At 37.0% G+C, this 19,587-nt stretch overlaps 1 protein-coding gene across 4 annotated transcripts in view; it reads right to left on the minus strand.

Annotated features, from left to right (window-relative positions):
- LOC149063571 (uncharacterized) overlaps positions 1-19,587 on the minus strand; it is a 202,758-nt gene that overhangs the window by 73,587 nt on the left and 109,584 nt on the right. For 3 of the 4 annotated variants that reach the window (XM_089255890.1, XM_089255889.1, XM_089255887.1), the window contains 2 exons: positions 14,526-14,854; positions 221-12,123 (listed from right to left, as the gene is read on the minus strand). In XM_089255890.1, coding sequence (XP_089112016.1) covers positions 10,840-12,123; positions 14,526-14,723 — 1,482 coding nt within the window. In that variant the 5' untranslated portion in view covers positions 14,724-14,854 and the 3' untranslated portion in view covers positions 221-10,839. Of the gene's footprint in view, positions 1-220; positions 12,124-14,525; positions 14,855-19,587 lie in introns of those variants that run through there. The other variant, XM_089255888.1, reaches the window with a different exon arrangement.

Genomic DNA, 19,587 nt, shown 5'->3' on the forward strand with positions numbered 1-19,587 from the left:
ATTTTGTGCTGTCTCGTCAGACTTCAATTCAGTTATCATACATGAAAAAAAATCAGGCGGTAAAGCATCAATCTTCTAGTTACTATGGAGAGACCTGCCGCCTTCATCCCTGGTGTGGGGCTGGTCAACCAATAGCATTCCCCGACAATTCGTGATAACAAAACACAATAATTCAGTCAACAGTTGCCAAAAAAATATACCAAAGAAACGTGCCTTTTCAAGATTTACAAAAATGTTTTATTACTGTCTCTTAAAATACAGATAGAACATAGGGCCATGACAATATTTATTACATATAATTTTTTTTTTTTGTTTACGGACTGCATTTTTATTACTCTTATAGATCCAACGTTCATTTGATCGTTGAGTAGAAGACTCGTAATGTTCACAGACCGTAGGTCCCACTATGATTTGTACTATTATTTCGGAGTTACGTCCATTTTTTTTTGCTTCAGGTTCACCCACGCGCATGCGCGTGTCTAAATTAAAATGTGTACAAACAACGCAAGTGCTTTTTTTTTCTCCTTTCATTTTATTTAAAAGTTCCCGGACCTATATACCGAAAACACAGTGGAGTATCTTACCTCACTCTCTACTGGGATTTTTTCTTTAAAAAAAAAACCTCTGCTAAAAACACGTGATTTTTCATCGATTTAAAAACAAAAACGGACATTCTGATGCCGTCTAATGTGTGTAAACTCGTGTTTTGACTAGATGTCTGAGAACAACGGGGGACCCCACTTTCTTTTTTGCCACTGAGAACTCGGAGGACTAAACAACACTAACTGGCCACGCGAGAACGGAACCTGAATTGAAAAGAAAATTATCTTCTCTAACATATTGCCATTTCGGCACACTGTGAAACATCCCCACTATCGATTTTCTCCATCGAGAGCGTCTTCCCACGAACATTACACGTATTACGTAAACAGGGTATTAAGTTTTAAACAAAATATATTGTGGTGGTATCTTGCCCCCCCACCAGTTAGTCCGAAAATTTCGCCCTAAACGAATATTTTATTGAATACCTCCACCATATAACATAGCTTACACAAGGGAACTGGGAAAATGATAAAAACAGAGCGGACGCCACTGCTAAGAGAATATTAGTTGTTGTTTTTTTTTAATAAGTAAACACATTCACCGGATGTTACTTTCACACCGTTTTAATATACACGTATATATTTACAATTTGACCCCTAGTAATAAGTTGCCCTCTCGATGTACTACTTCAACGAGAGGGGATTCTAAATAATCCTTTTAATTAAGAAGGTTTCTCATTCGTCATTTTTCTTCAGCGCACAAACTATCAAGATCTGCGTTTGTAAGTCAGAAAACCCACGCGTTTTTTTAGAGAATTCTGATTGGTTCATTGAAATTTCGACAGTTGCAAAAATATTTTCATTCGCAAAATATGTGGGATTCGTTAAAAATGGCAAGAAGACGTCGACGAATGTTTTTTGTGCCGAATTAAAAAGGCATTTTCTGTAAGTTTTCATTGTTGAATGAAGAAAAAAGTTCTTACTCTGAAGCTGAGTTGAGCTCAAGGGAAGTCTTTTGGGGCTGAATTTTGTAACGGATTGTGTCAGCAGGATTTTGGAGTTTGCGACCGATTGTGTCGACAAGCTTTTGGATATGAAATCACTAGTTTTTGTGGATCTGAAATTCGTAATTGATTGTGTCGGGAAGTTAGTGCAGCTGAATTTGTTAACCATAAAATGTCGGCAAGTTTTTATAGATTAATTCTGTAACCGCCGCGTTGTGTACGCAGAATCATGGAGCTGAAATTTTTAGACGATGGTGTTCAGCAGCTTCACGAAGCTGAATTTTGTCACTGCGAGTGTCAGCAAGTTCTTAGAGACAAAATTTGTAACCGATTATGCCTACAAGTTTTTGAACGGAAGGTTTGTTAATGTCGGTATGTTTTTGGAGCTGAAATTTGTACCTAATTGTGTAGGGGAGTTTTTGGAGCTGAATTTGGTAACTGCATTTTTTGGCAAGTGTTTGGAAGAAAATTCTGTGACCTGTCGGTAGGTTTGTATAGAAGAATTTTGTAACTGCGTGCGTCGGCAGGTTTGTGGAGCTGAAATTATTAACCGATTGTTACAGCAAGTTTGTGGAACTTAGTTTTGTATTAGATTGTGTCAGCAAATTTGTGAACCTGAATTGTGTAACTGCGTGTGTCGGCAAGTTTTTGGAGGTGAATTCTGTAACCGCGTGTCTTCAACTTTTTCGCACAGTTAGTAATGTATAGAACTATAGATATTGTTCTGTGTGAAGCTGATTGCACTGCATTGTTGTTAATAGCGGGCACCTTCTTATCAATGTTTCGTATCATGCCTTTGAATTTCGCAACTCTTGTTCACTTTCAGATTTCTCCCGCTCAATATAGTTCCTTGAGTCGTGCTGTAGTTGCCTGCAGGAATCGTTCCTTGCCGGAACGATGCTGAAAAGTTCTCCCGGAATGGGTCTATCCAGCTGCTAAAGCCTCCTTGGGGGACAGAGCAGGGACTATGTTCTGATCTGGTGGTGCGAAGCTGACTCAGCCGGCCAATTTCTTTAGCTGAATTCGTGAATGATAGTGTCGTCAAAAAACTCCGTAGTGGAAGTCATATGAAAGTTTTGCAGTTTTGAGTGCATGTCGGAATGTTCATGTAGCTGAGCACAAATACAAACACAAAAAAGCCACGGTAGACAAGTTGCTCAACAAGAAGACTGCCCATAGTAAAGACTATGGTTTTTAGCTGAATGCATGGACAAGTTTTAGGAGTTGTAATTGTATGAGAGTTTCGTGGTTGAGTCACTGCAGAGGAAATTGTGTATATATTGTTTATAATTTGTGTTAATTGCATTTTTAATTGGGTTGCTGTATTTTTGAAATATATGACATCCATATTTGTTATGGGCATCTTTTTCTCAGCCACCTCGTTAGGCATTTTGCCTGTTGTGGCGTATTTGTAGTTGAATACAGCTGAGTGTATCGCGAAGTTTGGGGGTTAAATGGGACACAGCCAAATCAAGACTCATGATGTTATGTGAGACAGATCATACTTTTTCAAGTTTTATAAATTTCTTCGACAACTTAACTCGAAACAGAGCCATACGCGTGATAAAAAAAACAAATTAGTTCAGTTGAGATCGCATCAGAAAAATGACGAATGAACCAGCGTGTTTATTATTCCCTTTCACTCCAGTTCTAGTCTAGAAAAATGTCTGATTCCAGAACAAAATAAGCAAATGAAAATTTTCAAGTACGAAACGAAGTTCAACGTTCAATCCTCCCCCTCCGCGAGAGGATGATGATGATGATGTTCAACATGACCTGAGCAAAAAGACGAGGTATTACTGATGACGAAAAAACGGTCCGTGGCGGCATGTATTCGCCGAGGTAGTTAGTTCAGTGTGAATTGAGCGAGATTCGGAAATCAATATTTAAAAAAGAAAAAAAAGACAGCGATGAGCAGAAGCCACCAAAACCCCCTCCCGCATCATGTTTACGAAATGATTTTTAGTCACCACTTCGAATATTAGGTCACTTATACGTTTATAATCGAAGGCCAGAAATTATTCAGAGGTAATGAGGTTCGAGTTTGTTTTTTTTTTTTGCAACATGAAACCAGTTTCAAACCCTCCCACGAGAAAAATAATAATTCTTATACAGAGTACAGATTCATGTCGTAGATGCCCTATATGGGCTCATTACATCAATTACTGCACATTACACAACAATAAATACACTACACGCACATGGAGAGCACTATTTTGAAAGAGCTTGTAAAACCTTTTTTCTTAGGGTAACAAAACTGAATTTCAAGGGGGATTCGATCTCTCTCTGTTCATGATCATGCATTACATGAATGCCACATAAAATACATATTTCAGTAATTCACGAATGGAATTTTTCGGAAAACAAAGAAAACCCATATATATACAGTGCGGTTATAAAATAAGTAGAGGCATCTGGATAGCGATATAGTGATCAGTCTTTTCTGAAACTTAGTAGTTAGGCTTATTGAGATTATTGGAAAGAGATTTCCAACAAGAGGAACTTTTTTTTTTTTTTAATTTTCATCGCTAGGTGGAGCTCTTTCACAACATAGGTTTCAGATATGAAAAAGCAAAGAGGCAGGACTGAAAAAAAAAAATCATTAAGGGACTTTTTGAAGGTATGTGAATAACATGCTCTGTTGGTGCAGTGTTATTAATTAAGAGAAAAGCAGAAATTATAGCTCATTGAAATACCAGGCTGAGTCATACGCCATCTTGGAGGAAAAAAGTTACATCAGTATTATCGCTATATCCAGGCGGTGTACCCTATCCTGCTTGTTTTAACAATTCAACCTTTCAAATGGCATTGAGGAGATATCTCGCTTCCTTAAAATCTTATTATTTTAGCACTGACAAGCCCAGATATTTCGTAAAGTTCATTTTTCAACGAAACATCCCTCCTACCCCTTACTTTGCACCTGGTGAAAATCGTAAGAGTCTACTTAATTAACTTTTGAAGCGTTGAAGCGCTCCCTTCATCTATGGATGATGTACATATTAATCTGCTGAATCATCCTCAGATGATTTGAAATGTTATCGAAATTCTTAAAATGACGTATAGATGGCATATTCATTCTGCTACGCCGCTTAAAGCGTTAACGCCACTTGCAGCGACAAAAAAAAAGTTTTTTGTTCAAAGATGAGACGCCGAGTCTCTAGGTGCCTTGGGATTGGCTACAGCGATAATACTGACGTCACACTTTTGTTCGAAGATGGAGAATGAGCAAGCCTGGTATTTTAATGAACTCTTAACTAAAAACATCATGTTTAAACGCCACCTAGAGGATGGTAACTTAAACTAATTTCCGTTTTTTTTCCCGCAACAAATCTCTCTTTCCCATAATCTAAATAACCCGTTAAGGCTAAGATTCGGAAAAAAATCAGAATGAGTTAGGGGTGAACTTATTTCATAACCTTTTCTGCATTATTATGAACAAATCAATGAATGAAGATAAATGAAAAGTACAATCATAACTGAATTTTTACAACAAACAGAAACCGATTCTCGGTTTATTACTGTGTATGCACACACTGTAACAATGTATACCTCATACATATGTATACAGGGTGCTTAGCAAATGGGGGGGGGGGAGAAATGGCATTTTACTGGCGAACCGTTGATCCTAGAGGTGCACTTCCAGTTGGAAAAAGGTTCCCGATAATGTGATCATTTTTGTCGCTCCACGGTCTGCACGCGAAGGGCAAATTAGACCGGGACCTACAATTTATTGCCGATTCCGAACGGCAGGCTTGATTTTTATACTCATCGAGAACTTGGTGCGCTAACTCCTCGATGGGGGAACTACCTGCGGTCATCATGTCGCCGTTTTTGTTGTACCCATGTGTCAGGAAATTATTTTTCTGACAAGGACGAACCGGGTATCGAACTCACGACACCTCTAAACATCCTTTGGTACTTCAGGCGAATATCTCATCGACCTGGGCTACCGTACCTCCCAATAACGTGTAGTACTCAGATATGTCGTTCATGTTGCAAGGGGTTGTATAGTTAATAAAATAAAATAAAAAAATTAACTTTTTATACGTACCGCGTATGCCCCAAAACCCAATTAGAAAGTTGTCTAAAAAACCGTTTTACCCGCATTTAACGTTGTTCCCCCCCCCCCAAATCTCCTGCGTATTTGCAATTCGAATATCTCAGTGAATATTTCACTTGGCAACATGGATTTTTTTTTTTTATTATTTTGGCATCAGGAGAGACAGTGCAACAACTTTCTAATTTGATTTTGGGCGCACATAGGGGCTGCATAAAAAGATAATTTTTCCATTTCGATAACAACCAACCCCTTGCAACATGAATAACATATTCTTAGTACTACACGTTATTTGGAAACTTTTTCTAAGTGGAAATATACCTCTAGGATCAACAGTTCGCCAGTGAAATACCATACCCCCCTTATTTGCTATGCACCCTGTACACTAATTCATTTAACATCCACACACATCTTCTGTAATAGAAGAAAAAATAATTGTGGGAGAGAGAAAGAAAGGGCATAACACACAAAAGCTAAGCATTGAAAAACAGTCTTACAAGCTTTCGAACTCACTGTCAAGCAAAAAATATACATTTTATATACTGTATATATATAAATATGCAGAATATTGTTTTATATATAGATATATATATATTTATATATAACCTCTTCTTGGCCATATGTATAAAAACACAAAACTTGAAAAAGAAAGAAAAGTTCTGTATTATCTGAGGTCCGAGTTATAGAAGTTGAGGTCCAGACGAGATTAAGCCCTAAAAAATAGAGTATTTGCTGAAAACTTCGTTTTTATTGCGTAACCGAGAAAAAGAGCATCGTTCCGAGTGTTTTGAGCAGATCTATATACACACTATGAAGACGTATATTATATGTAGGGCACCGAACCCTTCTCAGTTTAGAAACGATCTCCAAGAGGTAGAAGACGAGGAGGTGAATCGGTTGTCTTTGAGTATTTTTTTTCTTTTCTTTTCCATTTTGTTAATTGGCAAAAGCTCTGCATTAGTTATAGTAAAAGCACACGGGGGGAAACCATTGAAAAATAATCAAATAAATGTGAAATAAACAAGTAATACATTCATGTTGTACTTTCAAACGTGATTGGCAAATCGAAAACTAAGTTTACTTAATCTATCTAGTCTTTTTAAGCTATCTTGAAAATATATTACTTTACTGTAGGGCTTGACAAGTCCCAAGTCGCCAAAGTATATCCGCGTGTCTACCAATATAGAAAATGGTCATTAAATCTCTGAAATGTGTAAAGAAAAATTATTATGGATCATTTCTATCGAGAGAAAAAAATATGTTTGGCGCCTTAAAAGAAATTTGGCAGGCACCTATATATGTATATATATATATAAATGTTTTTTCTTCTTTATTTTTTCTGATACGTCAAGACTGTGCTAAATCGGTATTTGGCAGCGTTGGCTTCATTGACAAGAATGAAATTTCAATATAGTGTGATACTAAAATTTTTTTTCCAGCCAAAAAATAGGGGGTGATAGTACTTCAAAACGAACGCATTCTCACATTAGCAACGAAACTCACTTTTGCATTCCACTCGTGATACCGGAAACTTGCGAGGTAGATATATATGAAGTGGTGAAACCTTTCGCCTTGGCTACACGTAAAAGGGCAGGGGGCATGGCATGTGTTTAAGGGGATCGCCACAGAGAAGTGTAAAGCATTTAAGTGAAACAGAGTGAGCTTCTTTGAAAAGTATGACAACTTGTGCAATGCCGTAGAACACCGACAAAAGTGAGGCTGACTGGTATTTAGCACGGGGGGGGGGGGGGAGAGAGAGAAAGATAGATAGATATACACCCATATTTATAAAATTTTTGTACATCAAATTTAGACTCAGAAATCAAGTAAAAAAGGGTATCTGCTATGAGTTGTAAAAGCCCCAGTTGAGACAGGGGGCACAAAAAGAAAAGATCGAAACCACACCAGGAATTGAGCAGAAAGAGTCAGTTCCTCATTCGCCAATAGTGAATTGTACACACGCAACCTTCTACGCCAGTTTCGCCAGTTATATTGCGTCTCCGTGTGCTGCGAATGAAATATGTGTCAAAAGTCACTCATGAAGGGTCGAGGTGAGCATGTGACATTAGAATGAGTGGAAGGCAGCCGTAGCAAATATTGTTTGTCTTGATATGTACCATCACCCATACTTTATGCTGAGAGATTATATCATAAATCGCGTTGCTTTTCAAAAATTTGCATCTACATTTTGACCAGCGATTATAATTAAAAGACGCATGTTAGGACTACATCAGGGACTGATAAATTCTAGTCGCCAGGTCCCCGTAGAGACTAATAAATTGGTGTTTTACTCTGTGTGTTTCTATATTTGTTCATTTTGCGAATGAAAATGGCACTAGATCTTAAAAATCAAAATTTTGTATCAAAACAAAACCGAAGGTAAACTTTTTGATTTACTTGTTCCTTCCAATGAAAAAAAAATTACTCAATTTATAAATTGGAAATACAGTAGACTGGAAAATCCGGCCTAATGTGGAGGAAGGTCAGGCCGGGTAACAAAAAAAGGGGGGATCCGCTTACCGGATGACTCTTTGGAAGTCCCGATTATCCTCAGGCAGGAACTGGCACAGCTATGGCCTACTCCGTCTAACGAGTCACTCCGCTTATCAAGTCATATTTTTGCTCTCCCAAGAGTGACTCATTATCGAGGTTTAACTGTATATATTGCTAGGATGCTATAAAAGAATATTTCATCCACCTATTAGGTAGATGTAAACAAATATAGGAACAGGTTAAGAAATTAAGGCTGCCCGGTTCGAACAATTTAATATTTTTATAATCAGTTATTTTTGGTTACTATTCACTGATTTCGAAACTACTTTCGATTATACTGTTGCTTGTTTTACTAGAAAATCCTCTCGAATGGTATTTATGAGGAGAAGAGCTAATGCTTCCAAGAAGACGAAAAACTACTGTTCATAGTGAAGACAATAAATTTTGTTCGTCTTATAAAACTCGCATCAAATTCAATTTGAAACCGAAATCATCAGTTTTCGTTTAATCTAATTCGATCAAAATGCTGATTCAAATATTTGTAAATATGGTCATTTATCAAAAATGTTCTGCATAGAACATGATTTATAAGACACATCTATAATCGGTTTTCTCAAAAAAAAAAATCAAGTTAATTCACAAACTCTTCTAATGAAAATTTTAATCGAACTGATCGAATCGATTAACTGAACTAAAAATTTTAACTGCGATTAACAACCGATCGATTAACCCACCCGATTAATCGGACCAGCCCTATTAAAAATTATTCAAATTTACTTCACTGCTCATTGATAAATGATTGCACAAATTGATAACACTTTGAACGCCTTGACGAAATAAATTATTCCTAATTTTATGACTAAGAATTATTAGTACTTAACTAGGCCGGATAGTCGAAGTCTACTGTACTTCAACCCAAAAAACTGTTTTATAGATAAATTCATAAATTTACACAAATTCTTAAATTCAGACACAAATAGAAACAAATAAATCTGTTCCAATTCAGAATCAAAAATTAAATTAATTAAAAAAATATATTTTCTGTAGAATTCAATGAATCCATTTAGAATTTTCTTTTGAATTTCTATCTTCGTACATGTGAACTCAAACTGTAGACTTATTACGCTTATATATGAGTGTATGAAATATTTTCAAGACAGCCTAAAATTAAAATTTATGCCAATCACAATCTGATTCAGTCAAATGAATGATAAGTAGTCATTTTTCATATACACGGTGTCCCATAAATTTGTAAACAGTTTCAAATTTCATAAAAATTGAAGGAATTGCTTTCGTTGAACGCGGTTTAGGGAAACGTTATTCTCGCGAAGGGGAATTTTGTTTGGAAAATAAAAATAATTATTTCAAACTTTTGTAGATAGAGGGGGGCTGCGCAAAAGCAAATCACTGTAACTATGCAAATCGGAGTCCTATAAAATGCAGGGTGTACGATTAACAGCTCATTTACGAATTTTCGTGTTACTGGCGCCTTACGTAAGGTTCCCACTAGTGGGAAAAGCGCTATTGGTGAAGTTCTTTTACCTCAGTCAAGAATCGACGGCTGGGGGTTTACGAAAGTTTCGGACAAAGAGATTTTAAAAAAAATTTTAAGTTCAATCACTTCTGCCCTCTATCGACAAAAATCGGAACTAACATATTTTTCTGTGCCAAACAAAATTCTCCTAATAGAATAACTTTTTTATGCAAACTGTACTCAAATATACCAATTCCTCCAGTTTTTATGAATTTTAAAACTATTTACAAATTTTTTCATGGCACACCCTGTATTCAATTTTTTGCAAATTTGCAAAGATTTTAGTGATTTTTCATTTTCTGAGCACAAAAAAAAAACTGTAACGAGGGGTTTTCTTTTCTTTTTGCTTCCCTTGGGGATTCGCCTGTTATTTTCACACAATTGTAACTGAGTTTAACATTGTTGTTTTCATGTTCGAAAAATAGAAAACATTCTTTACCTGTTTTTTTAAAACACTTATCTCTACGTAATTATTTGCATAGGCTTTCGAGTTAGAATATCGAGGGACATAAAATACTTTTTTTTCCCCCATCTCTTCCAAATCTCTCTTTTTTTTTTTTAAATTACCCAGAACAAAGGACATCACTATTAATAATTACGATAATAACGGAGGGTTTAAAAATACATTACACGTATAATAACAGTCCTATTTACTCGGTGCGGTGGGGGAAAAAACCAAACAAATTTCTAACACAAATTTTGTGTTCCCTTAAAATAATTTTTCTTTCTCTTCTCTGTCCTTTCTCATTGTGAGGTATCGTTATTAAAGAAGAAAAGAAAAAGAGTCCGTTAAAATATATGATACGTAATTACACAGAGACAATTACATTACGCGCGTGTATATTCATCGCGCGAAAACACGTGAAAAACTTTTGAGGTCCGTCGACGTTGTCGTTTAAGGAATCCAATCACTTCAAACACACCACAATTATTATTTTTTCCTTCGTGCGCCATTGCGGCAGCTTCATGTTTATGGTCAGGGGGTTCGGGGGGGAGGTAAAAAGTGGTCGCAGTCGATGGGACATCCACGCGAGGCGTTCAAAAACCTCGACCCCCATCGGACTCGTCCCGCGCATCAGACATCTAGCATGGATATTGCCACACTAGCGCTAATGAGTAGTTAAAAATGTCTCTCATTAAATGTTTTTTTTTTTGTTTCCTGCATTTTACTGAGGTATGTTTTCTTTTCTCTCGTGTAAAGCCGTCGTCTTAATTCGGTCCCTTATTTTTTAGGCTTATTGGGTGGTCCATGCCGGATATTGTAGGCATGGACGCGTAACTCTTTATCTGTTTGAGAGAGATGAGCTGGTTTGGGAATGAGCTTGGCTTGGCCGACGTCGTCGGCGAAACGACCGACGTCGCTTCGCTGGTTTTAACGCCACCGCCTCCTCCTCCTCCTCCTGCACTTCCGGCACCGAAGTTCAGAGAATCGTACGGGAAGTATGTCCGCTGAGAAGGCGCTGCCAAGTTCAACTGGTTAGAAGGCGCCACCGATAAAAGTCCGGATTGTATTGGCGTGAAGGCTGATGTGGATTTGACACTGCTGTTGCCAGAAGACACTGGCTGCTGTTGCTGTTGTTGTTGTTGCTGTTGTTGCTGCTGCTGTTGCGGCTGGTGGTCGTACATGTCTTGGGGTGGAGGGCCGACGTGACCCATACCACTGACGTCCATCTGGTCGTTGTTTGCGGCGCACGAGTTCATCCTGGACTCCTGTTGAGGCGCTTGTCCGTGGTGTTGTTGTTGTTGCGGTTGACCGCCACCCATGTTCGTGGAGTCCAACCCGGACGCCCTCCTCTGGGAAGCGACCACCGCCGCCATCGCGGCGACCGACGAGTTCGGACCTCCGTCGCTGAGGGTGACGTTCTCGACAACCTTGGCTTGCTGGATGGCTTTCTGCCACAGGATGTCCGGCTGCAACTGCTGGACAGCCACGGCGGCCGTCGTTGCGGCGGCGGCGGCCATGGACGGTGGCAGAAGGTTGAGCATGCCGTGCTTCTCGAGGCGGTCGGCGTGTTTCTGCATGTGCTTCGCCAGGTACGTCTCCTGCGTGTACGACTTGCCGCAGAACTGGCATATGTGGGTCTTGAGGTGCTTGGACTCCTTGTGTTTCGGTATGTGCTCGAGTAGACTTGGCTCGTCGACGAAGCACTTATAACAGCTGTTGCACTTGTACGGCTTATCCGTCTGGTGGCACCTCGAGTGCGACTGCAGGTTGGACAACTGGGAGAAGGCCTTGTTACAGTTCGGGTAGCGACACTTGTAAGGCTTGTCCCCCGTGTGCGTCCGGATGTGCTGTTGCAGGTGCGACAGCTGTGTGAACTTTCGATGGCAGATCTCGCAACGGTACGGCTTGATGCCCAGGTGGATCCTGGTGTGCTGGGACAGGTACGAAGAGTTGGCGAAGGTCTTGGAGCACTGCGTGCACTTGTAAGGTTTGGCATCGCGCATATGGATTTGAGTGTGTAGCTGCAGGTCTGCCTTCGACCCGAAAATCTGCAAATACACAGAGCAGAAGGCGTTTCGATTTATTCAAAATATTTTTCTATCATTTTTTTTTTTTTCATCCCCATCAAAACAAATTTTTTCCCCAAACAAATTAGGGCCTGCCACACCAGGCCAAAAAAGCCGGTTTTTCTCTCTCTCTTTTTTTTTTCAATATCATATAAGCGCGAAATTTAGAATCACTCGGGACAAGGCTCGGGATCTGCAGCTAGACACTCGGTAAGAGGCTGTACTTTATATAATATGAAAAAAAAAAAAAAATTGGGGGAATATTTTTTTAAAAAATCAAATGATATCGATGAAGCTTGGTGTGGCGGGCTGGCAAAAAATCATAACAATATAAAAACATCACATTTAATAACGCTACGCTAACGGAACCGACATGATCAGTTCCGTCCACGTGGCCCAAAAGAACACACAAACACATTCATAATCAAGCGGATAATTACGTGCAACTCGTCAGTTCACGCATAACTAAATGCAGTAAAAGTCCGTTATAACGACAGTTAACGATCAGATGGGGAAAATTGTCGTTATAACGGACTGATCGTTATAACGGACTGATCGTTATAAACGAATTTTAATTTTTGTTCGTGCTGTGGAAATGCATAAACTAGATAAATATGCCTTGTGTTTCTCCTTTTGTTTTGAACTACTTTTGCTGAAATATACATGTATTTAACTCCTTATATATACGAAAAATGTTAATTGTATAACAAAATTTAGCACTTTTGTAGTTTCTGCAACTGGAGTATTTAATGCACGAAAAGAATTTTCAATAGCATTAAAGGCAGAGAGAGTGATTAAGACCTGTTTATCCTGTGTCCAGTTTTGGAAGACCCCAAGAAGGGGAGGGATTTATCAAGGGAAATAACAACGATGTCAAAAACAGAGGTCAAGTCCCACCTGCCCAAACAACACACCTACAATAAAAATCATGTTTTTCTCACCTCCTATGTAAACAGCAAAAAGATAAGACAAAACATGTGGTGTTATCTAAGAGGAGGTACTGACATGTCCCGTTAAAAAAAACAAAAACCCTATGAATAGAGTGAAAGAGATTTCAAAAAATGTCACGGTCCATTTCATGTATAAATTCTTGAATAGAAGAAAAGGAAAACATGCTTTTCGAGAACTTCCGTTGTCGTTATATCGAATGTGCACTGACTTTCACTTATAAGAACGGTATAATCGGAGATATTTTTTTGTATCCCTAACATTAGCTCTTTAACTCTAGAAAATATTGAAAATAACTATAAGGTGCAACAGTGTTCACCAATACGCCATCTAGATGCGTGATTTACGTACCAAAATCAGATTTTGCTCCACCGAATTTCTTTCAATAGTGAAAAATACTCCTTGAACTTTTAGGGATTTCTTTTAATTTCTCTGTTTTAAACCACCCCGTAAAGTTTTAGAGAAAAATGAAATTACAAATTACTTTTCAAAATTATCGGTTTACATTGCAGTACAGTATTATAAGAAAAATCATTGAACACTGGAACTGTTCCACAGTTTTTCGCCCATTTCGGGATCACAAACTTTTAAAGTAGCCTATCATTCAATCCCGGCTATGTTAGATATATATGCAAAATTTGGCTATGATCCATCTAAAATTGTAGATTTGTATAGAGAACATATACACAGAAAATCAATTTTATATAGGTATATATATAGGTTATATATGTGCCGTGAGTCACTCAGGTGATCTGAAAATGTGCCACGGGTAAATTAAATGATATGGGAATGCGCTTCGAGTAATTTAAATGACCTGGAAATGGGCCAGGAGTGTGTGAGCAAGTGAGTAGGCGATTAAGCAAGTGAGTGAGCAGGTAGCCAAGGTGAGCACTCACTCACACAATAGCTTATTCTTTAGCTCATTCATTCATACTCACACAATCTCACACTTGCTCAATCACTCACTCACTGGTGATGAGCTGTTGTCGGTGAATTGTTTACGATGACTTTTCATCGCGGCAATTTTTCAGTCGGTGAATTTTCGGTCAGTGAATTGTTGTCAATAAATTTTCCGTATATCGTCTAAATCAGGGGCCTTCAACGCATGTCATGCTCTTTGGTAACGTGTGAATTAGGTAGCTAAGCTGCTTGCTGGCCTTAGTAATAAAATGTCAAATACGACTCGCACTGTTTCAACGGTTCAAGGGTCTTGTCTAAATTAAGGGAAAAATATCTAACTTGAGTGATGTTTCACTTCCAGACCATAGAATGCAACTTAGCCGGAGACATATCCATTCGTATTTTACGTCACCTTTGAAAATTCATGATTTCGGTCGCACAATTGAAACAAGAAAACTGATTATATTTCAAAACGGCTTCGGAATAAGAGCTCTTGAAGAAATTAGGAAAAAAAAAAGTCACGAGCGTGTACTCACCTGCGGACACATCTTACACTGGTACTTCCGTCCGGTGCTTCCGTTGGCACTGGGGTTCAGGTCAGCGGGGTTCTGGTGGGATGAAGGCGACATTTTGGTGGGCGGGGCTAAGCTCATGTTGCCCGGTTCGTGCTGGGGTCCCATGGGCAGCATTCCCTTCTTGGAAGCGACGCCCTGGGGAGGGCCCGGCTGACCCATAGGCGGGCCCCCACCGTGATTTGTGTTGTTGAGGGGGACCCGGTTGCTACTGCTGTCGTGGTTGCTGAAGATATTCGGAAGCTGCGAGGTATCCACGTTGCCTGACAAGTTTTCGTCGATGTTACGGGTATCTGGCAAAAAAAAATAAAAATGAGTGAATGAATAAGCAATTTCTCATAATCAGATAACAAATAATAACACTAAAAAACATCAATGTTGGAAGAAAACGTATTATTTTCAGATCTAATTTGATGTTTTTTTCGACGGAAAACAATCGAGTCCCACGCGCCTACAAATACGGTAATTAATAATTAATGAGGGGGAGGAAATGAATATTCCTGAATAGTCATCGTGTTGGAAGTCTAACGCATAATGATAGGAACACGTCTCATGAATTAATTTTTATATGATAACAATGTGAAAAAATAGATGGATACAGTATTATCATATAATGTGTAATGCTTTACATGCAAGAAGACTAACAAATGAAGCTATATTCTGTGTATTGTCTAAAAGAAAAACGGTACACAAACATCAGATTTAGCGTAAGAATCTTATTCTTATTTTAAATAGCTAACCACCACTAATTTTTTTTACGTTTCTTAAGACAGCTTTTTATTATGCTTTTGTGAACCAAACCAAATTAAAAACATTTATTATAAGATTTACTTGCCGTAATAATTGATTAATTAATGTGCAGTTGTTTTTCGACAATGGTTTTGGAAAGTTATCATAGCAGCAAAAAACATCATGAATGAATAAATTTTGAAAAGCCATCATAGCAACGATTTTTTGAAAACTCTACTGTGATAGAAATAAAAAGTTTCAAAGTTATTTATCATTGCACCACTTTTTTTTTGAAAACAATCATAGAAATAACTATTTTTTTTAAAAACTCACTCATCATAGCAATCGTTTCGAAACTTATCATAGCAACAATCATGTTTTTTTTGGAGGGGAGGGGAGTTATCGTAGCACATCAACGGGTTTTTTTTACATTATCATACTATCAACCTTTTCTTTACATTATCATAGGGACATTCGTTTTTTGGGGTAGGGAAAATTATGGCAACAACCGTTTTTGAACATTATCATAGCTACAATCGTTTTGAAAGGTATCATAGCAACAGTCGTGCGTTTTCGAAAGCTATCATTGCAACAGTCGTGCGTTTTCGAAAGCTATCATTGCAACAATTGTGCGTTTTCGAAAGCTATCATTGCAACAATTGTGCGTTTTGAAAACTATCATCGCAATAACTATTTCCGAAGAATGTCATAGCAAAAACCGTTTATGGAAACTATCATGGCGAAAAATCGTTTTTCAAAACTATCATAGTAATATCTATTTTTCGAAAACTATCATAGTAATATCTATTTTTCGAAAACTATCATAGTAATATCTATTTTTCGAAAACTATCATAGTAATATCTATTTTTCGAAAACTATCATAGTAATATCTATTTTTCGAAAACTATCATAGTAATATCTATTTTTCGAAAACTATCATAGTAATATCTATTTTTCGAAAACTATCATAGTAATATCTATTTTTCGAAAACTATCATAGTAATATCTATTTTTCGAAAACTATCATAGTAATATCTATTTTTCGAAAACTATCATAGTAATATCTATTTTTCGAAAACTATCATAGTAATATCTATTTTTCGAAAACTATCATAGTAATATCTATTTTTCGAAAACTATCATAGTAATATCTATTTTTCGAAAACTATCATAGTAATATCTATTTTTCGAAAACTATCATAGCAATAAGTACTTCTTGAATACTATCGTGCAAACCAGTGGTGCGCAAACTTTTTGAGGAATTCCCCCCTTTTGACCAATAATTTTATCGGTGACCATATGGCCCGGTTTTCCGAGGCATTCCGATGTTTGTGAGTATAGTCCTCCTACTACGAGATGAGATTTGGCTACGGCACGTCATGTCACGTCAAACGATTCTATTTTATCTTAGAAGGACATGACAATCGTGAAAGGTCAGTCACTGATGAACTTTTCTCGATGTGCAATCGTTTTACCAAAAAAAAATTGAATAAAATCATCCGACGTGACGTGACATGACGCAGCGAAAATTCATCTCGTGGTCGGAGGACTATACATGTGCTGCGCTGCCCAGAAAGCCCTTTTCGGAACACTTGTTTCGATTTTTATTAGGCGATATTGACTTCCCAGGATATTCAGTTTTTTTTCAGTATATAAATATTTACTCCGTTTTTTTTCGTTTTTTGATGTAAGCTACTTAGTGCCCCTTATGCAAGATGAAATTGTAGCGAGGTGTTGGTTCTAGATTTTCGTATACAGGGTGATTAAGAAAGAATCATCGGATTTCAAAATGAGTCTACACTTGAAATCGACCTTTAAAAAAATTTGTTCATAAAAAGTAGACACATTTCCCCCTATAAATTCACATATTACTTATCATCCTATTCTGGGTTTTTAATTTTCAAGATATATACAATTTTGAAATCGGTCCCCGAGTCACCCTCTAGTATTAACTGGATATCGTCCGTCACATGCCAGAAGAACGAATGTACAAATTTGCCTTTTCTTTTATCAGCGTTTGAATACCTTGTTTTGCTATCTAAGTTGTGACTGAAACGCGAATGTGTATCCCTATAGAAACACACGTTACAAAACATTTTAGAGTAACATGAGTAGAGTAAACATTCAAACGTCATTTCCCGCGTTTTTTTTTTTTTTTTTTGCAAGGATTCGGGATTCTGGCATGACGGAGCCGATATATTGATTATTGTGCAAGTAGAATTTGATGAAATTACATTGTATGATACATGGTAATTAGTTCAGCTGAATAAAGCATTCTTTAGTTTTGATATAGTTTTAAATGGAAATGAATTTCTTATTTGGAAGTTTTTATATTGGAGAATCTTTTATATTGGAGTTTCTTATTTGGAGAATCTCTTATGGGATCGCGACCCACTGTTTGCGCACCACTGGTGTAAGCAATCGTTTTTTGTTTTTTTTAGTTGTCGTATCAATCACTTTTTTTAAGAAATTATCACAGTAAAAATCGTTTCTGAAAATGATCTAAGAAATACTGTTTTTGAAAACTATCATAGCAATAATGTTTCTTGAAAAAAATTGTCATAGCGACCATCGTTTTTCAAACTCATCCATAACAACAATCCTTTTTGAAAACTATCATAGCAATACAATTTTTAAAAACTATAATAGCAATACAATTTTTAAAAACTATAATAGCAATACAATTTTTAAAAACTATCATAGCAATACAATTTTTAAAAACTATCATAGCAATACAATTTTTAAAAACTATCATAGCAATACAATTTTTAAAAACTATCATAGCAATACAATTTTTAAAAACTATCATAGCAATACAATTTTTAAAAACTATCATAGCAATACAATTTTTAAAAACTATCATAGCAATACAATTTTTAAAAACTATCATAGCAATACAATTTTTGAGAAATTGCATAGCAATAACCTTTCTTTTGAGACATTCTTTCCAAACTATCATAGCAACAAGCTTCTTTTTTTCAAACTATCATAGCAACAATCGTTTTCGAAAATTATTCATACTATCTGACCTCCACCCCCCCCCCCCCATCCGGGCAATGAGATGTTCTGGACCAACAGTTAGCCAGAGAAACAACAGCTCACATACATATTTACATACTTAATCTCGAATATCCTAGATCTCATAATGTAGGCCCTCCCGGTCATGCTCGAATAGGTCCATACGTTAAGATGGCCAAGATTTCTATGGGCAGTTCTTCTTTGGATTATGAAAATATATAGTCGTTCTTTTTCCGCACTTCTTTTTCATTTAGCAGCTCTACTCATTCACATACGATTTTTTTTCACAGCTTTCTGTGGTCTTTTTAACTTTTTAAGCACCCGTCACGGCTTCCCTTTCCTTTCGATTTTCACCCGTGTCCCCCCCCCCCCAGGAATATATGAGCCTAGTTGAGGAACCACTTTTATGCTGTATACTCCGTATACCAGGCCTTGACAAATCCCAGCACGCGATCGCCCCCCCCCCTTTCCTTTCAAAAACACACAATTGTTACAATGATATTTTTCAAAAACGATTGTTACTTTGATAGTTTAAAAAAAAACTTCTGTGATACTTTAAAAAAATTGCTATGTTTTAAAAAAGAATTCAATGATAGTTGAAAAAATTTACAGTTTTCAAAAACACACTATTGTTGCTATGATAGTTTTCAAAAACACACTATTGTTGCTATGATAGTTTTCAAAAACACACTATTGTTGCTATGATAGTTTTCAAAAACACACGATTGTTGCTATGATAGTTTTCAAAACCACACGATTGTTGTTATGATAGTTTTCAAAAACACACGATTGTTGCTATGATAGTTTTCAAAAACACACAATTGCTGCAATGTCTGTTTTCAAAAACACACAATTGTTGCAATGATAGTTTTCAAAAAACGATTGTTACTTTGATAGTTTAGAAAAAAACCATGACAGTTGAAAAAAGGCGACAATAAAATTGGTACTGGTGTCTATATAAAATTTTCTGTATGTGATCGTTAAATTTTTGAATGTCACAATTTTTTTTTTTTTTCATCACAGTGTATCTTTTAACATAGGTAAAGGATATTTAAGTCCCGGAAAAGCATTATTTAGGCCTTTTTTTCTTGAGATTAAGATCATTCCTGCTACTAAGAAATTTGGTTGGCACCTAATATTTTTTTCGATCTGTCAAGCCCTGCTTTATACCCTACATACAAACAACAGCTCGTTTCTATATTTCGAACATTTTATGTCGTAGACGTCATAGATTGTTTTCAAGAAACTTTTATTTAATATTATTTATCAATTCTATTC

The sequence above is a fragment of the Pholcus phalangioides genome, unplaced genomic scaffold, assembly GCF_987345545.1.
Source record: "Pholcus phalangioides strain wild (caught in Gottingen) unplaced genomic scaffold, Ppha-v1.0 ptg000172l_1, whole genome shotgun sequence".
NCBI classification, from domain to species: Eukaryota; Metazoa; Arthropoda; class Arachnida; order Araneae; family Pholcidae; genus Pholcus; species Pholcus phalangioides.